This window comes from Dermochelys coriacea, chromosome 6 (genome assembly GCF_009764565.3).
Source record: "Dermochelys coriacea isolate rDerCor1 chromosome 6, rDerCor1.pri.v4, whole genome shotgun sequence".
Lineage (NCBI taxonomy): Eukaryota > Metazoa > Chordata > Testudines > Dermochelyidae > Dermochelys > Dermochelys coriacea.
In genome coordinates this window covers 40015394-40033690 of record NC_050073.1, presented here as the reverse complement: position 1 = coordinate 40033690, position 18297 = coordinate 40015394, and the positions used below count along the sequence as shown (strand labels likewise).

At 39.0% G+C, this 18297-nt stretch overlaps 1 protein-coding gene across 1 annotated transcript in view; it reads right to left on the bottom strand.

Moving 5' to 3' along the window:
• The window catches only part of SLC5A12 (solute carrier family 5 member 12), a 28019-nt gene extending 9962 nt beyond the window's left edge, over positions 1-18057 (bottom strand). Inside the window, exons 1-9 of the mRNA XM_043516664.1 lie at positions 17370-18057; positions 15098-15163; positions 11720-11771; positions 9936-10003; positions 7961-8115; positions 6279-6419; positions 3380-3509; positions 2876-2964; positions 599-711 (exon numbers count right to left, since the gene is read on the bottom strand). Coding sequence (XP_043372599.1) covers positions 599-711; positions 2876-2964; positions 3380-3509; positions 6279-6419; positions 7961-8115; positions 9936-10003; positions 11720-11771; positions 15098-15163; positions 17370-17726 — 1171 coding nt within the window. The 5' untranslated portion in view covers positions 17727-18057. The remainder of the gene's footprint in view (positions 1-598; positions 712-2875; positions 2965-3379; positions 3510-6278; positions 6420-7960; positions 8116-9935; positions 10004-11719; positions 11772-15097; positions 15164-17369) is intronic.
• Between the last annotated feature and the right edge of the window lie 240 nt (positions 18058-18297).

Sequence of the window (18297 nt, the reverse complement as noted above, 5' to 3'; positions counted from 1 at the left end):
CCAATGATGGAGATTCCACAACCTCCCTAGGCAATTTATTCCACTGCTTAACCACCCTGACAGTTAGAAAGTTTTTCCTAATGTCCAACCCAAATCTCCCTTGCTGCAATTTAGGCCCATTGTTTCTTCTCCTATCCTCAGAGGAGAAGGATAACAATTTTTCTCCCTCCTCCTTGTAACAACCTTTTATGTCCTGGAAAACTGTTATGTCCCCTCTCAATCTTCTCTTTTCCAGACTCTTGAAGCACTGTGAGCAGAGAATAGGTTAGCAAGGAATTCAGCATTATTAGCTTATTCAAAAACTCGATGCAATACTAAGTTCTGCATTTTACTTCAGAAAGAAAACAAGGGAGCTGCAGAAGTCATATACACCTATTTATTAAGTTACAGTCTTGGTTACTCCATATTTACTAACACCTTATTATAAGCTAGTGATATCAGGACCTCACTGCATAAATACCATGAGCATTCAAAAACTGCTATTTTGTGTTGATGTATAAAGAAACAAAGGGGTCTTGACTAGAGAAGATGGTTTAAAAAAATACTTTTGACATTATGATAAATATGCATAAGTAGAAGATCCATCTACTGTACCTACATAAGCCTTTGCTGACCCAGGTGCTCATTTTTTCAGAGAGATTTGAAAAACGGTACTTGACAAAATCCTCAAATGTTACTGTTGCTAGAGCATTTATGCTTGCAGCCACAGTGCTGTAAAAACAAACATTTTACAATAATGTACAATTATGATCATATTAACAGAAATAACACCCAAATAACATTATGCTGATCTAAAATGTGCTGGCCAAAAAATATTAACAGATGAATCATATTGTTTATGATCTACCTTGAACATTTCTTGAAAAGACTGGCTGATTGGCAATTATTCCTTTGTTTTATATATGAATAGTCATTAAGCTGTCATTCTATTGGTATCACTTGATATAACTGATTATATGACTGCAGAGTTTAAGCCCCACAACTGGGACTTATTGAGACTAACAAAATCATGAGCACAAGCTCCTAGTCTCAGACTGTACCAATGAGGGATGATGACATTGGAACCATTCCCATTCCTGCTGCAATCATGACGGGCCTTTCACTTATGCCACTTTCGGTGCTCACTCAGAACAAGATAGAATCACCTATTTAATACACACAGTACCAAATCATCCACTTGCTGAAACTGCACAGACCTTTTCCATGTTCTCAAAAAAGTCCAACAAGAACATTGATATGTTAGAATCCAAAGGGAATGAAATAAAAACTGCTGGTACCATATTTTTCTGGAAAGCATCATAAAGTCCAATTTGGCAAAATTCTCCAAAGAATGGTTCATTTCACGCTATCTAATATATCCATCTATTCTCAGACCATAATGCCCGCAACTATAATAACTACTCCTTTCACATACTCTGTGCCAAATAAGAACAGTAATTACTGTTAGGGCATAATTTTGACACCCTTGCTCATGCTGAGTAGGACTTTACTTAGCAAGTAATCCAGGGGAAATTGTTGTTATAGGTATAGCAGCACAAGTATGTTAAGTTCTTTATTCTTTCATCAGTTATGCCCAGGCAAACCCATTGGTGTTAGCCTGCACAAAATAGTTACTAAAATAATAATACAAATTAAATCATATTCAGTTACATCTCCCTCCACAAATAGTATCATTCATTTCATTGTTGTATTGTATGGCACCAGTAATGTGCAGAGTGGTCAGTTCCACACTCAGTTTGACCTCAGTAGGGTAGCATGGGTCTATTTTCACAAAATAATGACTAAAATAACTTAAATACATGGTGGACATAGAAAATGTGTTTTGAGAGTTACTTTTAGCAATGGATTTTTTCTCCAAGCTGGGGAAGAATTTGAGCTTGTAATAGGCAAGGACCTCACTGAGTTATCCTAGTGTAAATCCACTGACTTCAGTGGAGTTGCTCTGGATTCACACTGCAACGGATCAGAATCTGTCCCAATGAGGTTACTTGGGTGTAATTTATGCCTACAGGTAGGATAATTCACATCCTTTTCTTAAGGCACTACAATTAACTGAGTATACTTATTGTACATCTGAGAAATATCAATTCTATTGGCTCACCTAATCCGAGACATGAAATGGAATTGGTTTCATATGAATCAAGACTGTTGTGATCCTGACATGACTGTGCAGGGAACAGAAGCATGAATGTGATACTTCTCAGATGGCTTTTATGAGCTTGAGTCTATGGCAAGTCTGCCTGCTGCCAGTCTGGACTTCAACCTTCCATCTCTTTCTAACTTTTCTTTGAACACTGATGTTGTAGTTGTTACTGCCTACAAGCCAATTACTATTATCCAATACGCAGCACAGCCTAAGAGAATAATTTCTCCAGACAGATTTTTTTCTACTTTGACAGTGTGTTTATATTATTTTCATAGTTATTTTATGTTGAGCCAGACACACTGTTGTGGCCTCCATTTGGTTTCCCAATTGTACAATTGTATCAGTCAAGTCAAATAAAGGATTGAAATCTTCACCGCTGCATTAGCTCAGCAGGCTGAGCTTCATTTAAAGAGGAGATTGATATTTCACCGATCTTTCCGCTCCCTTGTAGGTGTTAATAATGTGGTTCTTGAACGTGTTTGAAGGGGATAGGAAAATGTAACTGCCAAAGCATACTCAGACTCTAGCATGAGTCTGATATAGAAAGACAAATCACTGCAGCATTTCTTAGCTGGCACAAAGGAAAGAGAAATTCTGCTGCATTTTCATGTTTAGCATTTTGATCAGGGTTTGGTTCTTTGCTGGACTGTCAGTTTTGCCAATGTTTGCATAGTCAAGGCAGTATGTGCAATGGCACATACTAGACAAAACATAATTTCAGACACCGACCTGAGGGTTCCGCTGAATGCACATGCAACAAATAGTCCGGGGAGTCCTGGCATTGTGGAAAATATGTCCATAACAAAATAAGGCATCAGCTAGGAGAAAACAAAACACACAGAACAAGAGAGGATGTTAACTGGGACATTTTCTGGAGTCTGCAGATGCAGTTGCTACTTCTGACCATGGTGCAATACAAAAGCGAGGAGTTCAACAGAAATCCTCATTCGGCCACCTCAATTCTAACTGATAAACCAAAAAAAAAAAAAATTAAAAAAGAGAGAAGCCTTTAAGTCATACTGAACCAATACAAAAGTGAGATAGTATTTGACTATGGCATAAATTAGAAACCTAAAATTCATACATGGCACAGAAAAAATTAACAGCATTGTCATATCGTAGAGCCTGGTTCAGCAAGGCACCTGCCTATGAACAGTCCCATTGACTTTGCACATTCTTGAATCAGGGTCTAATGGTTATTTTTTCATTTACACCATTAATCTGATTCTGTACCTGATCAGGTGCTGAAATGAAACCAGCAGTCCAAGGATCGCAGTTCTTAAAATGGGCATACATCACCAAGCCTGAAAAGACTGCACACACTAGGATTACCCAGAGTCCCACTAAATTAAGGTACAATGCACTGAAAAAAGAGAGAGAGGCCTTTTTATGTCTAATTCAACACAAATATGGCAAGATCATTACTGGCTACCCAAGTCATTCTCCTACATTTCGAGAAACTCCACTGAAAATAAATGATACCATCTCTTGGCTTGTGTGAATGTTGATATTTTTGGGGAGCACCAATATTTTGAAAAAGTAAGGTATTCACTATATTTAAGGACAAATGTAAATGAGTGAATTGGTTTTGGTACAGCTTCAAGAAGCAGATTTACAATGAACCATGATTCTGATGTTATAAGCCAAACTGACGAGAATCTCTCTATGGCCATCCTTACATATAAGCCTTTAAAAACTGATTTAATTTCTCAAAAGTTGTTGAAGTTATGCATTGAAGTCAGACAGGATATTATTTTGTACTGAATCTGGCCCATTTATAATTTCACCACATAAATTAATCTGTATTCCCCATCAGCAAATATTTGAGGTACACCCGGATGACAGCATTACACTCTTGGGATTTTCTGTCTATAGTTTAGAAATGTTGTATTCCTGTGAGGTCTTACATAATCTGTATTGCATTTTGACATTGACCTTCACTGACTTCCTAGCCATTGCCAAATCCAATTCAAAATTACACTCCTAAATTTCAAAACTCTCTAGGGATCCTGATACAAAAGACCTCTCTGACTTCTTAGCCAAATATCCTTCCCTCCTCCAGTCTTGGTCTGCCAAGACTCTTCACAGTCAGTGGTCACACTTTCACTTGGCCAGCCTCATTCCTCTGAACTCTCTCTCTCTCTCTTCACCTCCCACTGAGACACTGTTATGTTTTTTTCCTTTTAATCATATTTTAAAACTTTATTTTCTTCCCAGCCCTTGAAGGAGCATTTTGAGATCATGTGTATTAAGGAGACACAAAATGTATAAGGAAGTGACAGTGAATAAAGACATAGACATGGTATTGTGTACAGCCCTGGATCCTCACCTGGGCTGTAATAGGTTTTCTGTCCCCAGGGTGAATTTGCATTGAATAGCACTATGTTACTGTAAAGGAAAGTCCCCCTCTCCTCCACCCTCCCTTCTTGTAGAACAGATGGGATTTTAGGTTTCTACAAAAATATGCTGTCTTGACTGTATTACCATGTGTGTCATAGGTAGGGATGGGTGAACTAATTTTGGACAAAATAAGAATCAATCTGAATCTGTGTCTGTTGCCAAAACAAAACCTAAATCTTTTTATGGCCTGAGAGGTTTGAAAAAGTTTCCCTTTTCTCCCCCCACCCCTTTTTTTATGAATGGTAATTGGTCTGAAAGCCCCTTCTTCTGAGTTCTGCTGCTGCTACATGTAAATCTTGCATGTCCCAGGACTTGGTATTTGACACATGGGGTGTATTCTTGGAACCTGCTCTAGAATGTGAGATACCCTGTTGCTGCTGCTTCATTTAATTTCCCCTGAAGCAAGTTGTCCAGAGAGGACTATGGAACGTCCTCCAAATGGAATTCCTGTCATGGAAGGAGGATCCTGCAGCCTGCTGCCAAACAAACTTCTCTCCTTCCACAGCTGGAAAAAAAATCCATAAAGCAGATCTTTGAAGACAGGCATTTTATTTTAATCAGGGAGGGATTGTCATATGTAGAGCTGTGGGAGTAATTTGCAACAAGTAATTTATGTAATTAATTTAGGCTCTCTGATTGTGGAACTTCTAGAAGTAGATTGTGGTTTCTTTAAATGTCTTTGTTCAGAATTATTTGAAGAATAATATCTGTTCAAAGTCCTTATTCTCTGGGTTGGGTTGATAAATATTTGACATTTGAGAGATCTGAGCTGTGTTGTTCAGTTGTGACAGGTTAAGTAAAGTCACATGGTATTTGTTCTGTTCCGTACTGAATAAGTGTGTAGGCACTTGTACAAATACCTGTTCATATGAATTTAATATTTAGCTTGAATGAATGACCATGGGTGTGATTTTGAAATTCACTTCCTGCAAATTTGTGTCAGGAAAACTCAGTGTTTTACATCTTCAGACAAAATGAACATCAAAATGACTATAATCAAAGTTAATTCATTTACAGAGTCAAACATTTGAGCAAAACCTTTTTTTGAATTATTTAACCAGCTCTAGACATTTGGGAGTAAAGCAAGTTCATGAAGATATTTGAATCTTTTGATATGTTGCATGTCTTGTTATGTATATACTAGTTCTGTTTTTAATGAGACAGTTTATTAAGATATTTTATACATTAAAAAGGTTTTCCATTTTTTTTCAAGAATACCATAGATACCAGTTGTCATGGTATCTTCTGTACCAGATATGGAGTGGTCACAGAGCTTCCTTTTGAGCAAGATAACACCATATATATTCATCATTACATCCTTTAATGCTCTGCCAGGTATGGCTGAGATTTCTTTAAATATAAGGCATTTTTACACACAGTGCCAGCTAATGGCTGAACTTGTAATACAATTTAGCATTCCATAACACCAATGTGAACTTCTTAATAGGATATACAAACCCCACTTTTGAAGATTCACTTTGGGGCAGGTTTTCCAAAGTTTAAATAGTTTCTTACTCCATGAATAGTCCAAAAGAGCATCAGGACTACTCAATACAACTCTATGTGAATAAAGGTTTCAGAATCTCACCCTTAGATGTTTAAATCTCTGTTAAGTTGCCCATACCAGGCTCCCTGTGTATATTAGTATAGTCCCATAGAAGAAGAGTTAGAAATAAGTTACCGTCTGATTATGAGAATAGTTTAGGTTCATTCTTGATACTAGACAACTTACAGTTTAGCTTGCTTTTCTGATTTGCAGGAAATGCATCTCTGTATTGTGGACTGATTAACTCCATAGATTCCTAACCACGTAAAGGTTCCCCCAACTGCAATTGTCCAAAAGGTGTGTCGTCTTAAAGGATCTACATCAAAGCTACCAGACAGAGAGGAAAGTAATTCAGCTCCACTTGATTAAGCCCACAATAGAGATATGCCTGAACCAAAGGTCTAGTTTCCAATACTCCTGAGCTTTGAGGAATACCAAAAGATCTGAATCTGCAGTTAGAACACTTCTCTAAATCAGAGATGTACTGAGTAGTTAATGTTCAGCCCAAATTCATCATTAAACAGCAAAGCTTGTGTGTGTTTACTCTGCTAAAGAGAATATCTAATCACTGTGTTATACCTCAGATATACTGAGACTTATAAGTGTGAAAAAGTTAGCCTTATATTTAGTGGCCTTGCACCAGTCACTAATTATAACAACCACACAAGTAAGTGGTTGCCCCCCCCCGGAACAGACTTATGGTCTATCTCATTTGGTATCCTGTTCCCAGCAGGGGACAATGCCACATACTATACTTCAGACATAAAAGCTCTATAATCCACCTAATTACTATAGTCATACTATCACCATATATTAGCCCAGGAAAATAAATGTCTTCCAGAGTTAAACTAGTAATTAGCTTATGCCTTAAGTTTCCTCACCCTTGTAATTTTATTTTAATACATATAACTAAAGTTAATCTTATTTGTACAATGCCCTTTAGAGCTCTGTTAATTTCAAATCCAATAACTGCTGTTGATAAAATAGTACACTTAGTTTTGTTTTGTTTTTTTATAAAACACCATTGTAGCTGCTACTCATTTCTAAACAGCTGCCAACGGGAGGGCAATTCACCACAGCAGGCACCAGTATTGTGGCAGCAATATTAGCTACAGTGGCAAGTGTATTTAAAATAATGTGGTATTTTTAAAGATGGGGAATGTTAAGATGTGTGAAAAGGGGGTGGGGAATATCCGAGAAAAAGGTCCATGGGGAGATAAACATAAGGGCTGAAATTCTGGCCCTTCTGAAGTCACTGGAAAAACTCCCATTGATTTCAGTGCAGCCAGGATTTTACCCAAACACATTAGGAAAGAAAGGAATGAGAGTTCTTTATGGAACTGATAGAACATCCCAAGAGCTGGATGACTTGAATAAAGCTTGAATACTTAAAGCAGTGGTTCTCAACTAGGAGCATGCATACCCTTGGGGACACGCAGTGGTCTTCCAGGGGGTACATCAACTCATCAAGATCATTGTTTCTCAACTTGGGGGTCACGATGCCCAAGGGGATTGCTGGATGGGTTTAGGGAGGTCACAAGTGCAGGACCAGCAAGCAGGGCAATTGCCCGGGGCCCTGCAAAGCTATTATATGCTTCAGCCCCAGGTGGCAGGGCTCAGATTTCAGATGCCTGAAGAGGGGTACAGTAGTTGGGAAAGGTTGAGAACCACTGACTTTAAAGCACGCTATCTCCTAAAGCATAGTCGATCTGCAAAACTTTTATTGAGGAATAAGAACCACTCATCGTCACAGAAATTAACTCTTAATAATTATTAATGTTTAAATGTAGCTTAATGCCAGTAGGGTTTTATCCAAAATGTGAAAAAAACATAATGAGAATTACACGCAGAGTTTATGTTGTGCTTACTCAAATACTGCTAGGCGCGATCCGTTGTTGGCATTCTCCCAGATGTTGGTAGGTCCTCCATTTTGAATAGTTCCTTGAATCAGAACCGTTAAGAAACCAACCACCATGACAACCAGTTGAAATGTATCTGTCCAGACAACAGCTTTTAATCCTCCCTAAAACAGTGAGAAGTTGTATATTTGCATTCTTCTTGTTGTTGTTTGCATCACAGTAGAACTTAAAGTCCCCAAGTCAGCTCAGGGCCTTGTGTTAGGTGCTGTACATGCAGGGACAGATTTCCAATTAGGCACAAGTAGGCATGTGCCTAAGGGCACCAGTGTTCTAGTAGTGCCTTACCTCTCTAAAACTCTATGCAACATGAAGGTTAGCTGTAGGCGGGGAGGGGAGCAGAAGAAGCTATGCTTAGGAGCATGTAAGGTGTAAATCCTGCCCTGTGTACGTGCACATAGTCAGAAACCATTCCTGCCCTAAAGGGTTTAAATTCTACTTCTTGGACAAAGGATGTATTATTTTACAGATTGGGAACTGAAGTATAGAGAGATTAAGTGACTTGTTCAAGATCACACACACAAGTGTATGGCAAAGCCAGGAACTGAACCCTTGAATCCCAGTACAGTGCCTTAACCACAAGACTATCTTTCCTCCCCTCTTTTGTGTTAAGATAGTAGAAAACTCCATGAAACTAAACTGGCAAATTTTCCTTTTTTTTTTTTAATAGTTATTTCGTATTCTGGATACGATGGACTAGCATAATATTGGGGGACGGGTTTTCATTTTCAGCAGTGGATGGGAATATCAATTTTTGAAAATAGTTATTGAAATAAAAATAATAATGGAAACATTTCTATTAAATTTTGTAAATCCCTACACCAAAAAATCCACATTTTAGGCCTCAGGTATGGGCAATGGCTTTTTTAATTATTTTGAGTTTGGAAAGAAAATGACTAATCTTCTTAGAGGGTATCCCTGATCTGTGTACAAATTGCATCCCTAATTAAAGAGATTGACTATCCGCTATGTAAAGTGGCTGCCAGCTCATGGCAGTAGCCATTTTAGGCTCTGCCTCTTGCCACCAACCCTCACTCCATCACTAATTCTTACACTCACTGAAAGTTACATCCCTCCTCCAGCTCCGGAGTCCCTCTGGCTTCAGCTTCATGCTTAATTGTCAAATGTTATCCTGGTAGTCCCTGGTCCCAGACATCTCACCCACTGACTTCCCCCCCAATGACTGATTCCCTTTCCTTACAAGCTCTCAGTATTCAGGCTCAGACAGAGACTAACATTTTCAAAAGTGCCCAAGTGGCTTAGGAGCTTAAGCTCCATTTCCAAAAATACATTAAGAATCAATGGGACTTAAATCACGTAAGTGTTACCCTTGATATCCACAGGAAACTGGTGATCACTGTCTACTGCACAATGAATCCTCAAAGAGTAAGTGTATCTGTTCCCATACAAATCCTCATGGATGTTCTCATGATACTTTCACTCAAAATTGAAGCTCTTTATAAGGCCTGGGGTGTGTTCATCTCAGGTTCTAGCCCTACACTTTTGCTGGAGTTATTCCAAGAATGAATTTGTCCCCTTACCATTTATAAATTATAGACTGAGAAACAGTCAGGGAGATTATCATCTTCTTCCCAGAAGCTTTAGTATGGCAGGAAAGTTTAATCACTTCCTTCTCTGAACTGAAAAGTTTTGGCCTTAGCCTTAAGCTATCTGATTTAAACCCTGAGACATTCAGAGTGTGGGATGAAGATATAAAGCTGTTTGCTTATTCCCATAAAAAGTACAAAAATAGATGTAATATTTGAAAGATTGTTAGCTTGCCAAACGTTTCTATGTTTACTAATGCAATCTTCAGTCAGTCATTCTAGCTATAATTAGAAACCCTGTTTCTATTACTTTTTATCTGAGTAGCGTTAGCCTTTAACATCATCTGTATTTAAACCTTTCCACTGTGTTAGTTACATACCAGAGTGCAGTAGAAAGTGCAGACAATTCCTGTTGCAAATACAGAGCCCCAGAGATTAAATCCAGTCACTGTAAAACCAAAGGAAATCAAATTGGTAGTAAAACAACAGGTGCAGTTCATCAGAATAACTCGGATCCTTTTACTTCAGCAGGATAGGAGTAACTTTAATGTTTCCTATTAGGCGCTCCTCTACAAGATAAGGGTTTCTTGACTCTGATGTGTATTGTTTTGTATCATTGCTTTCATTTTGCTGCCTTCTTGCAAATTGTAATTAATTGCATTTCATTTGTGTGAGAGTAATCATTAAGTTGAATAATGTTGTAAGGCCAAATCAAAACTATTTCGGTGAGACATGTGGAAGATCTCGCCGTTGATAGAATTAAATATATAATTGTTCTAGAGCAATGATTTCTTAGTTCTCCTTTTGTCCAGATTTCATGAGTAATAAAATTTGCCTTGATGAAATGTTTTTCTTTTGCAATTAATAATATCAACTAAAGTACCAAGTGCTTTAGAGACTCCAATGATTCAAAGAGGGAGAACAAAATTCTGCTGTCAGATATGTATGCAGGACTCCCATTGATGTAACTGGAACTGAAGTAATTCAAATGAATTTAACATCAAAACTGTAGGGCCCACAGTGAATTTAGGTAGGGTGAAACTCCCTGTTCGTAGTGAAGTAGAATAAAAATGCCAAATTGTTTCATTGCTCAGTGCACAAATTGCAATTCTGTGTAGAATGAAGCCTCACCTACAGGGGCAATCCAGGTTCCACTCATGCAGCTGAAGCAGTCCTAGGAACAGAATTAATTGGTTCCACCTTGCAGGGTATGAATTTGGGGGTAACTCATACCCACATAAAACAGAGTCTAGTTTCACTGGGGAATGCTTTGGATGGGACTGGGACAGCCCAGTATGGAGTCAAATGATGCACCACTGCATGGGTCCTCTGGCATTCCCCACTCCTATCCTCTCTTTATTGGGCTGAAGTAGCCTCTTATGGCTCCACTCCATGGCCTGTGTGGGAGGATTCCTTTCCTTTCATGGAGATAGCCAATACGCAACACACACTTAACAAGCTAAGTGATGGGTCCCTGATTTATAATTAACAATATAATTAACAATAGTTTTAGAACAAAAAGTGAAGAACATAGTATTCAGTTGTAGCTACAGGGGAAACAGGGATTGGAGTTACACTGGAATTTGAAAGAGATGTTATAAAAAACATTATAGGAACCGTATCATTGTTCAGGACCTGTTTTAAATCTTCCCTGAAACATGCCGTGATCAGCAGCATAGAGCCACTTAGAGCTATGCAAGGGCATTGGAGAATTGCCACCTGCTGTATCAAAGACACCACAATCTTACTCTTCAGCCTTCCTGCTAGAAGTTAGACAACTGAAATACTTCTAGATAGAGAAATCTCAGTTTTATCCCCTAGAGAGCAGTGTGTGGTTGGAAGAAAGAATCAAAGTACACAGTACAGTGTTGGATCATCACCTTGTACTGAGCACTTTGACAAGATATTGAGAAACTGTTCAGCACTCATCTCCTCAAGTTACTCTTTAGTATAAACTAAAATAGAGCAGGTAAATGACAGACTCCTGCTGGTGTACTGACACAAGGGGTGGCGGGCGGGGGAGCTAGCAAATGTAGAGCTACTAAAATGAAGGTACAGAATCTTTTATAAAGCATTTTGTTTTTAATCTGTCTGCTTCAGTTATCCCGCTTGTGTTGTGACATGGTTGATTGGTGTAGCCATGTGCTTTGGGCTGGAAACTCACCTTGGTTAAGAGCCAATGCTGGAGCATAAACCACTACTCCAGTATAAAGAATCTGAAGGAGAAAAAAGGTCATGAAGAGTATACTTGAAAACACAACTGATTGCTTTCTGATTAGAGAGGAGCTCAAAGCTAACCATCAGATCCAAAGGCCCCCAAATATGGGGAAATGTGGATGAGGTTCTAAACTTTAAGGCTCTCTGTCCCTAATCTCTACAAAATCAAACTTCATTTCCTTTTTAACTCTGTACTTATGGATACATCAATAATATCTATCTAGCTGTTTTTAATACACCTATCAGTGTGGTGTTTAGGTGCCATAAAATATTAATCAGATAAAGAAAGTCATATCTGGGGATGTGAAACCATATCAACACAATGACATGGAAATAGTCTAGCCTACTCATGTTTAACCTGGGTGACTGTTAATATCTGACAGATTCTACAGAATCCTTTCCATAACTGGCTACCTTTTTGCTAACTGAACGATTCTAAGCACAAATAATGAAACTGTGGAGGAAAAAGGAAAGCTAAGTAAAATACTGAACTGCATTGCTAAGGCTGCTAACATTAAATGAGTAGAATTTGTTTGAAAAAACAGTTTCCTGAGAAGCAAACATTTATACCTTCCACATATCTTTTCCAGTATGTTCAGTTAAAATAATTTGCTGCTACAAATAGTTTTAAATCCATTGATATAATTGTATCTATACCTTGGCTCTCACACTGACTCGCTGTGTTGTTCTTGGACAAATCACTAATTTCTCTTTGTCTGATCTTCCCCATCTGTGATATGGGGATGTTACTATTTATTCACCTCCTTCATGGAGGCGGGGGAGGGGGGCTGTGGGGACTAGTGAGTCAATGTTTATAAGTTTCAGAGTAGCAGCCGTGTTAGTCTGTATTCGCAAAAAGAAAAGGAGTACCCGTGGCACCTTAGAGACTAACAAATTTATTAGAGCATAAGCTTTCGTGAGCTATAGCTCACTTCATCGGATGATGAAGCTGTAGCTCACGAAAGCTTATGCTCTAATAAATTTGTTAGTCTCTAAGGTGCCACGGGTACTCCTTTTCTTTTTGCGAATGTTTATAAGGTTGTTAGTAATATACAGCACTCTATAAATGATAAGTATTATTATTAAGGTATTATTCCCCTGAGTTGTTCTCTTTGCTCTGATTAGAGGTCAGCTTTCACAGAAACAGTATAGATTTGAAAAAATATTACAGCTTTACTGAAATTCTCCCCTACTCCTTGCACTGACTGATTTTACATAGGCTTTTTTTTTTGTTGGGAGTAAGCAAGGTTATTGGGTTGAAGTAGCTGCCACTTATTGCTCCTACTAAGCAACTGGAGGCAATGTATCTGAGATGCACAGATTACATGCCTGCGCTCCCAGCAGCTTCCTCGGTGCGTTCGTTTTGGAGCCATGTCTACAAGAAACAGGAAATTCAATAGCCATGGTGTATTGGTTGTTTGGCCACCATCCCTGCACAGCTTCTCTGTACTGCCCACAGTGTGCAGAGAACCTTGCACCTTGGTGAATTTCACCCTTCACTGGTAATTCAGTAACATGCAGGGACTGTGTTTTGATGCTTGCTTTTGAAAACCTAAATAGATTCATTGTAAGTGCCTTAGTTTCATTTCCTCATCAGCCTGTTGAATTACTAAAAAGTGGGAAGGCATCTTAAAGAGGTTAATTTAGTTTTGTAAAAAGTACTTCACTAATCCTCAATCCTATAACAGAGGCACGGTTCTAAATGTAGCCGAGAATCCTAGAGTGTACCTTCGGAGAGAAAATACCAAATGGCAAGCTGCTCAGCTGCAATTATGGTCCTTGTCCCCCTTCATAGCCACAGCTGTATTGTATATGTATTGTTTTGTATTCATGTGATTCACATATGGTTGTGGATGATTTAGAATCCTGAATATGTACATGCACTGGGTCATCTTGTTAAAGAAAAAAAAATCGCCTTTAGCCTTCTTCCCGAATGAGCTGAGACAACTACCAGAGGGATTCTCAGGTGGCTATTTAAGCCAGATGAATTGCCACTTTGTGCAATCAGAGTGGTTCAAAGGGGTCAGAGCATGATCCAGAATCTACCTACTTATCTCCACCAAATCACACTAATTATCTTTTGGAAAATTTGGTTTGATTGATTGTTTTTATGAGCTTGTGTTACAAATCTTTCAAAGAAAAATAAAGGTGACCACCCAAAAAACTTCAGAGATCAAAAATAGTCTTTTAAAACAACCACTTCTCTACAGGGCCGGCTCCAAGCTGGTGCCTGGGGTGGCATTCAGAATGGGGCGGCAGTCTGGGTCCCGCAGCGGCAATTCAGCGGCAGCTCTTGGGGCGGCAAAATTGGTAGAGCCACCCCTGCTTCTCTAACTGCCAAACAGCAGAACAAGTTTGTCTGCCGGAAATGTGCGGAAGGGATGATTGCTGTAACAAAAGGGGCCATGTGCTAGAAATGCACCTCCTTTGGCTACATAGAGATGTGTTGTTAAGTTGATCACAAAGGTGAGTTTAGTCTGTTTTTCTGATTACACAAAGAAGTGGACTTGAAAGTGACTGACTGTCCTTTGAGCGAAAGATGGGGGAAAAAAACCCTCTTGAGATTGGAGCAAGAATGGCTGAACCATATGGGTGCACAATTGTGTCCACCAGGAGGTCAAAGTGATGGCACTGGGGACAGCAGCCATAAAGAATTTTATTTTTAAACAGGAAGGAGCTGGAAGGGTGAAAGCAGTGGGGGGCTCAAGGTGAAGAGACAGGAGTGTGGTGAGGGTGGGTATTGGCAGGAGCTTGCTGGATGGGAGATTCCAGGCAGGAGTTTAAATAAACTGGTGCCTTCGAGCGATCTTCACAACTGCTCTACAACTATCAGGCCAGTGCTGTGTAAGGTGGGAGGAACAAGCAATCAGATAAAAAGTTTTAATGATAGAATGTGTTCAGTTAGCTAAGCAACTACGCTGTTGGACTACAGAGGGCCTCATGTTCTTCTGGTGAAAGGGGTCATGTGGCTTCATAGTTCCTCAAGCAAAGGATAGGGTGCCAGGAAACATCTAGAGTCCAATCCCAGGTGAGCCTCTCTCACTACAGTATCTCAGTAGGGTTGCCAATCCTCCAGGTAAAAAGGAATCTCTAATTAAAGATTGTCATGTGATGAAACTTCCAGGAATACGTCCAACCAAAATTAGCACCCCTATACCTCAGGGAACTCACTCACCCTCTGAGCCTTAGTCTATAAGCCCACTGGAAAATAAAGATAACAAAACAAAACAGGATCTCACTGCAAACAGATGCTTCATCTGAGCTGAGCTTTTCTAGGTAAATATATTACAGAAAACCCAGTTATGCACACATAGGCATTTCTTACCGTCTGCATTATGTAGATCAGTGTTGCAGCAAAGCGAACAGACTTGTTAAATCTTAACTCCAAATACTGGGGGAAATGAGAAGTACAATTAGTGAAAAGCATCTGTGACATTTGGGCCAGATTATGATACACTTATTGGCACTGAATAGCACTTTACTCCACAAGTAGTCCGACTAACTTTACTAACCTGCTATCATCACTAATGAACATGATAGCATGATCTTTGCAGCCATCGAAAATTACATTTTAAGAAGCTTCATAATTAATCTAAAATATCTAAGTATCATAATCATAAGTATCTAAAATAATGTGGGTGGAACTGAACTATCCATTACCTGATAGTACCTGTTATGTTGGGAGTCCTTGGAAAAATCCAGAGGCAAATCAGAAAAGGAAAAACTGCTTTATTTTAATTCTTCATCCAGCTACATGAAGGGGGAGAGTTGGGGACATCTGCAAGCTAACTAGGAAAAACTTGATTGGGTTCTATAGAAATCTACTCACTCGAATCAGGATAAACTCAAACTGCCTGATTAAGGACACTGCTGCTCTTAGCAATTTCTGAGTACCCATCCATATTTCCAGGGGATTACATACCATATAGAATGCTCCCCAGCACACATTATTTACAGATGATTCCAAGGGCTTTCTGTGCTTTAGAAATCTTAATGCAGAGATACTTGAGTAGCTTCTCTGTTACTCTTAAGCTTGTCATCTTTATTTGCATTCATTGGGACAAACTCTCCTCTAAGTTACACTGAAGTGATCCTAATGATTGCAATTGAATTGCAATGATGAAACTGAGAGGAAAATTTGACTCTGATTTTTTATTATCTCCAATATATTTGGGAAAGTGCCTTTGTTTACTTTGCTTCTGGTGACCGGAACAGATTTCCCATCTGAACTTTTCCTAACCTAGCAATGAAATGTTTCAAAATGTCTATGCACAGGTTTTCAAATGGAGTTTTTCCCTTGTTTTTAAACCTCTGTGGCTGTGTACAAACATTCCCATTACTTTGGTTTGATTTAGTAGCCCATGAGGCTTTATTTCACCCAATCCTTAGGTAACTGAATCTTTCTGTAATGAAGCACAGGACCATGTCCCATGACCTCTATTAAGTCCACTGACTATTGAATACCTTACTTGTCCAAAATTTGTCCGGTGTCCCCAATGACATCCAGATAATTGAGGTTGGGCACTGTGCTCTCAGTGATACCACCACAGTGACAATTGATTTTCACAGCTGCTGAGCAATCATACCAGGAATTTGCTTCTTTCAGGGAGGGATGCCTGGCAAAAATTTCAGAAACAGCTGGGAAATTGCACAGGGAGCAAAAAAAAACTGGTGTTATCCAACTCCCTCAGATACATCTACAGGTCCCTTAACGTTTCCTAACCTAATCACTAGAGATGTGTCCAGATCCATCCCCCTCAACCTGCAAATTTTGGTAGTGGTCAAAATCTGAACCCAGATCCACACTCAGTAAATGCCCTAGCTTTTCAAGAGCTGAGCCAAAATCCCAGATCAGACAACCCTGAATTTAGCAGTTTGGGGGGCGGGGGGGTCAGAAATGGAATTTAGTGGTTTGAGCCACTCTTTAATACCGACTCATGAATAGCATTTTCTTTCCTGTGTATGGAGACTAAGACTATGTCTACAGTATAGCTGGGAGTGAGATTTGCAGCTTATTAGATGTACCCATGCTAGCTTTGATCTAGCCAGCTCACCAAAAATAGCTGTGGTGGTGCAGTTTTCAGTGCAGCCTGCACTAGTGGGCCTGAGCCTCTCCCCACATCACTGGCTATCTACTTGCTTGTGCAGCCACTGCTAAAGTACACACCATGGTGTCCTCACTGATGGTTTTAGCGAGCTAGCTAGAGTACAGATAGCACAAGTACATCTACGTGATCTGCAAAACATACCCTGACTGCAGTGTAGACGTAGCCTAACCACATTTATATTGCTTTCCTCACGCAATATCTTTCTTATTTGTATTTTCCGATTTTAACCTACTTTTGTCCTACTGTATTAAGCAAAGTGGTGAGCTCCCTGGGTAACATCTGCCTAGTACAATGGGCTCTTAATCTTGGATTGGTATCTTAAACATAACTGCAATGCAAATTAATAATTATTATTATAATGCTATTCAATGCCAAAGTATAAATAAATACCCTGTGGTTTTAAACTATTCCAAAAGACATGTTTTATCATAGATTTGGGTTAGAAATATCTGTATACATAGTAGACTGGTTAGTGTCAATTTTACTTACCTCGTAAGTGCTTGTAATCCCAGATCTGTAGAACACAGGTAGGAAAAGTTCAGAAGTAAAGATGATGACAAACATATATGAAAGAAAGAAAATAATGAAGGGCGCTCCGTAGTGATATACCTCTGCTGGTGTTCCCAGAACAGTCACTGCAGACATGAAACTAGCTGTAAGGGACAATGCCACTGGTCCGCATGTCATCTGCTTGCCACCTACTAAAAATTGCTTTGAAGTTGCATTTTTCCTCTCCTTAATTGCAAAAAAAACGCCAATGCCAGAAGAAATTAGAAAGAGTGCAGCAAAAACAACATAGTCCCACGCCACAAAGTTTTTAATGTAGGGAGCTACGAACTTGGACATATTGCCGGCTGGATAATTCTCCGATATCTAGGTGGGTTTTTTTGTTTTGTTTTTCTAAATCGGATTCACAGAAGCAATTAGCTCCTTCCTAATAAGAGAGATGTTTCCAAAGCTTATCAATGCTAAAAGTTAAAAAAAAAAATCAGGAAGAGTATGATCCAAAGTCAAGCTTTGAGCTTTTGATCCAGTTCATTCAAAAGTATTACAAAACAAATTGGTTTACATAGAGTTTTAAAGGAACTATGTACTTTTGTACCCTGGCCCTATCAATGTTCTTGTCAGTCTACTAATCAAGTATGCACCAAGGAAGCATTCAGGCTCTGAGAAATAAATAACTAATGGAAACAAATAAAAAGAGTGTGAACTATTGAATCTGTCAAGTTTTTATTTAAGGTTAAACATTACTCAGATATTGACTTGATACAGATTTTTACCGCTCAGCAGTTTTTAAATAAAATGAGGGCAGTAAAACAAATCATTTAAGGTGGGGGGGAAAGAAAGGAGGATGTGCGGGAACATACAAGTGAACTGAGTGGTATATGGGCTCTTTTCAAAAAGCTGCTTTTGAGAC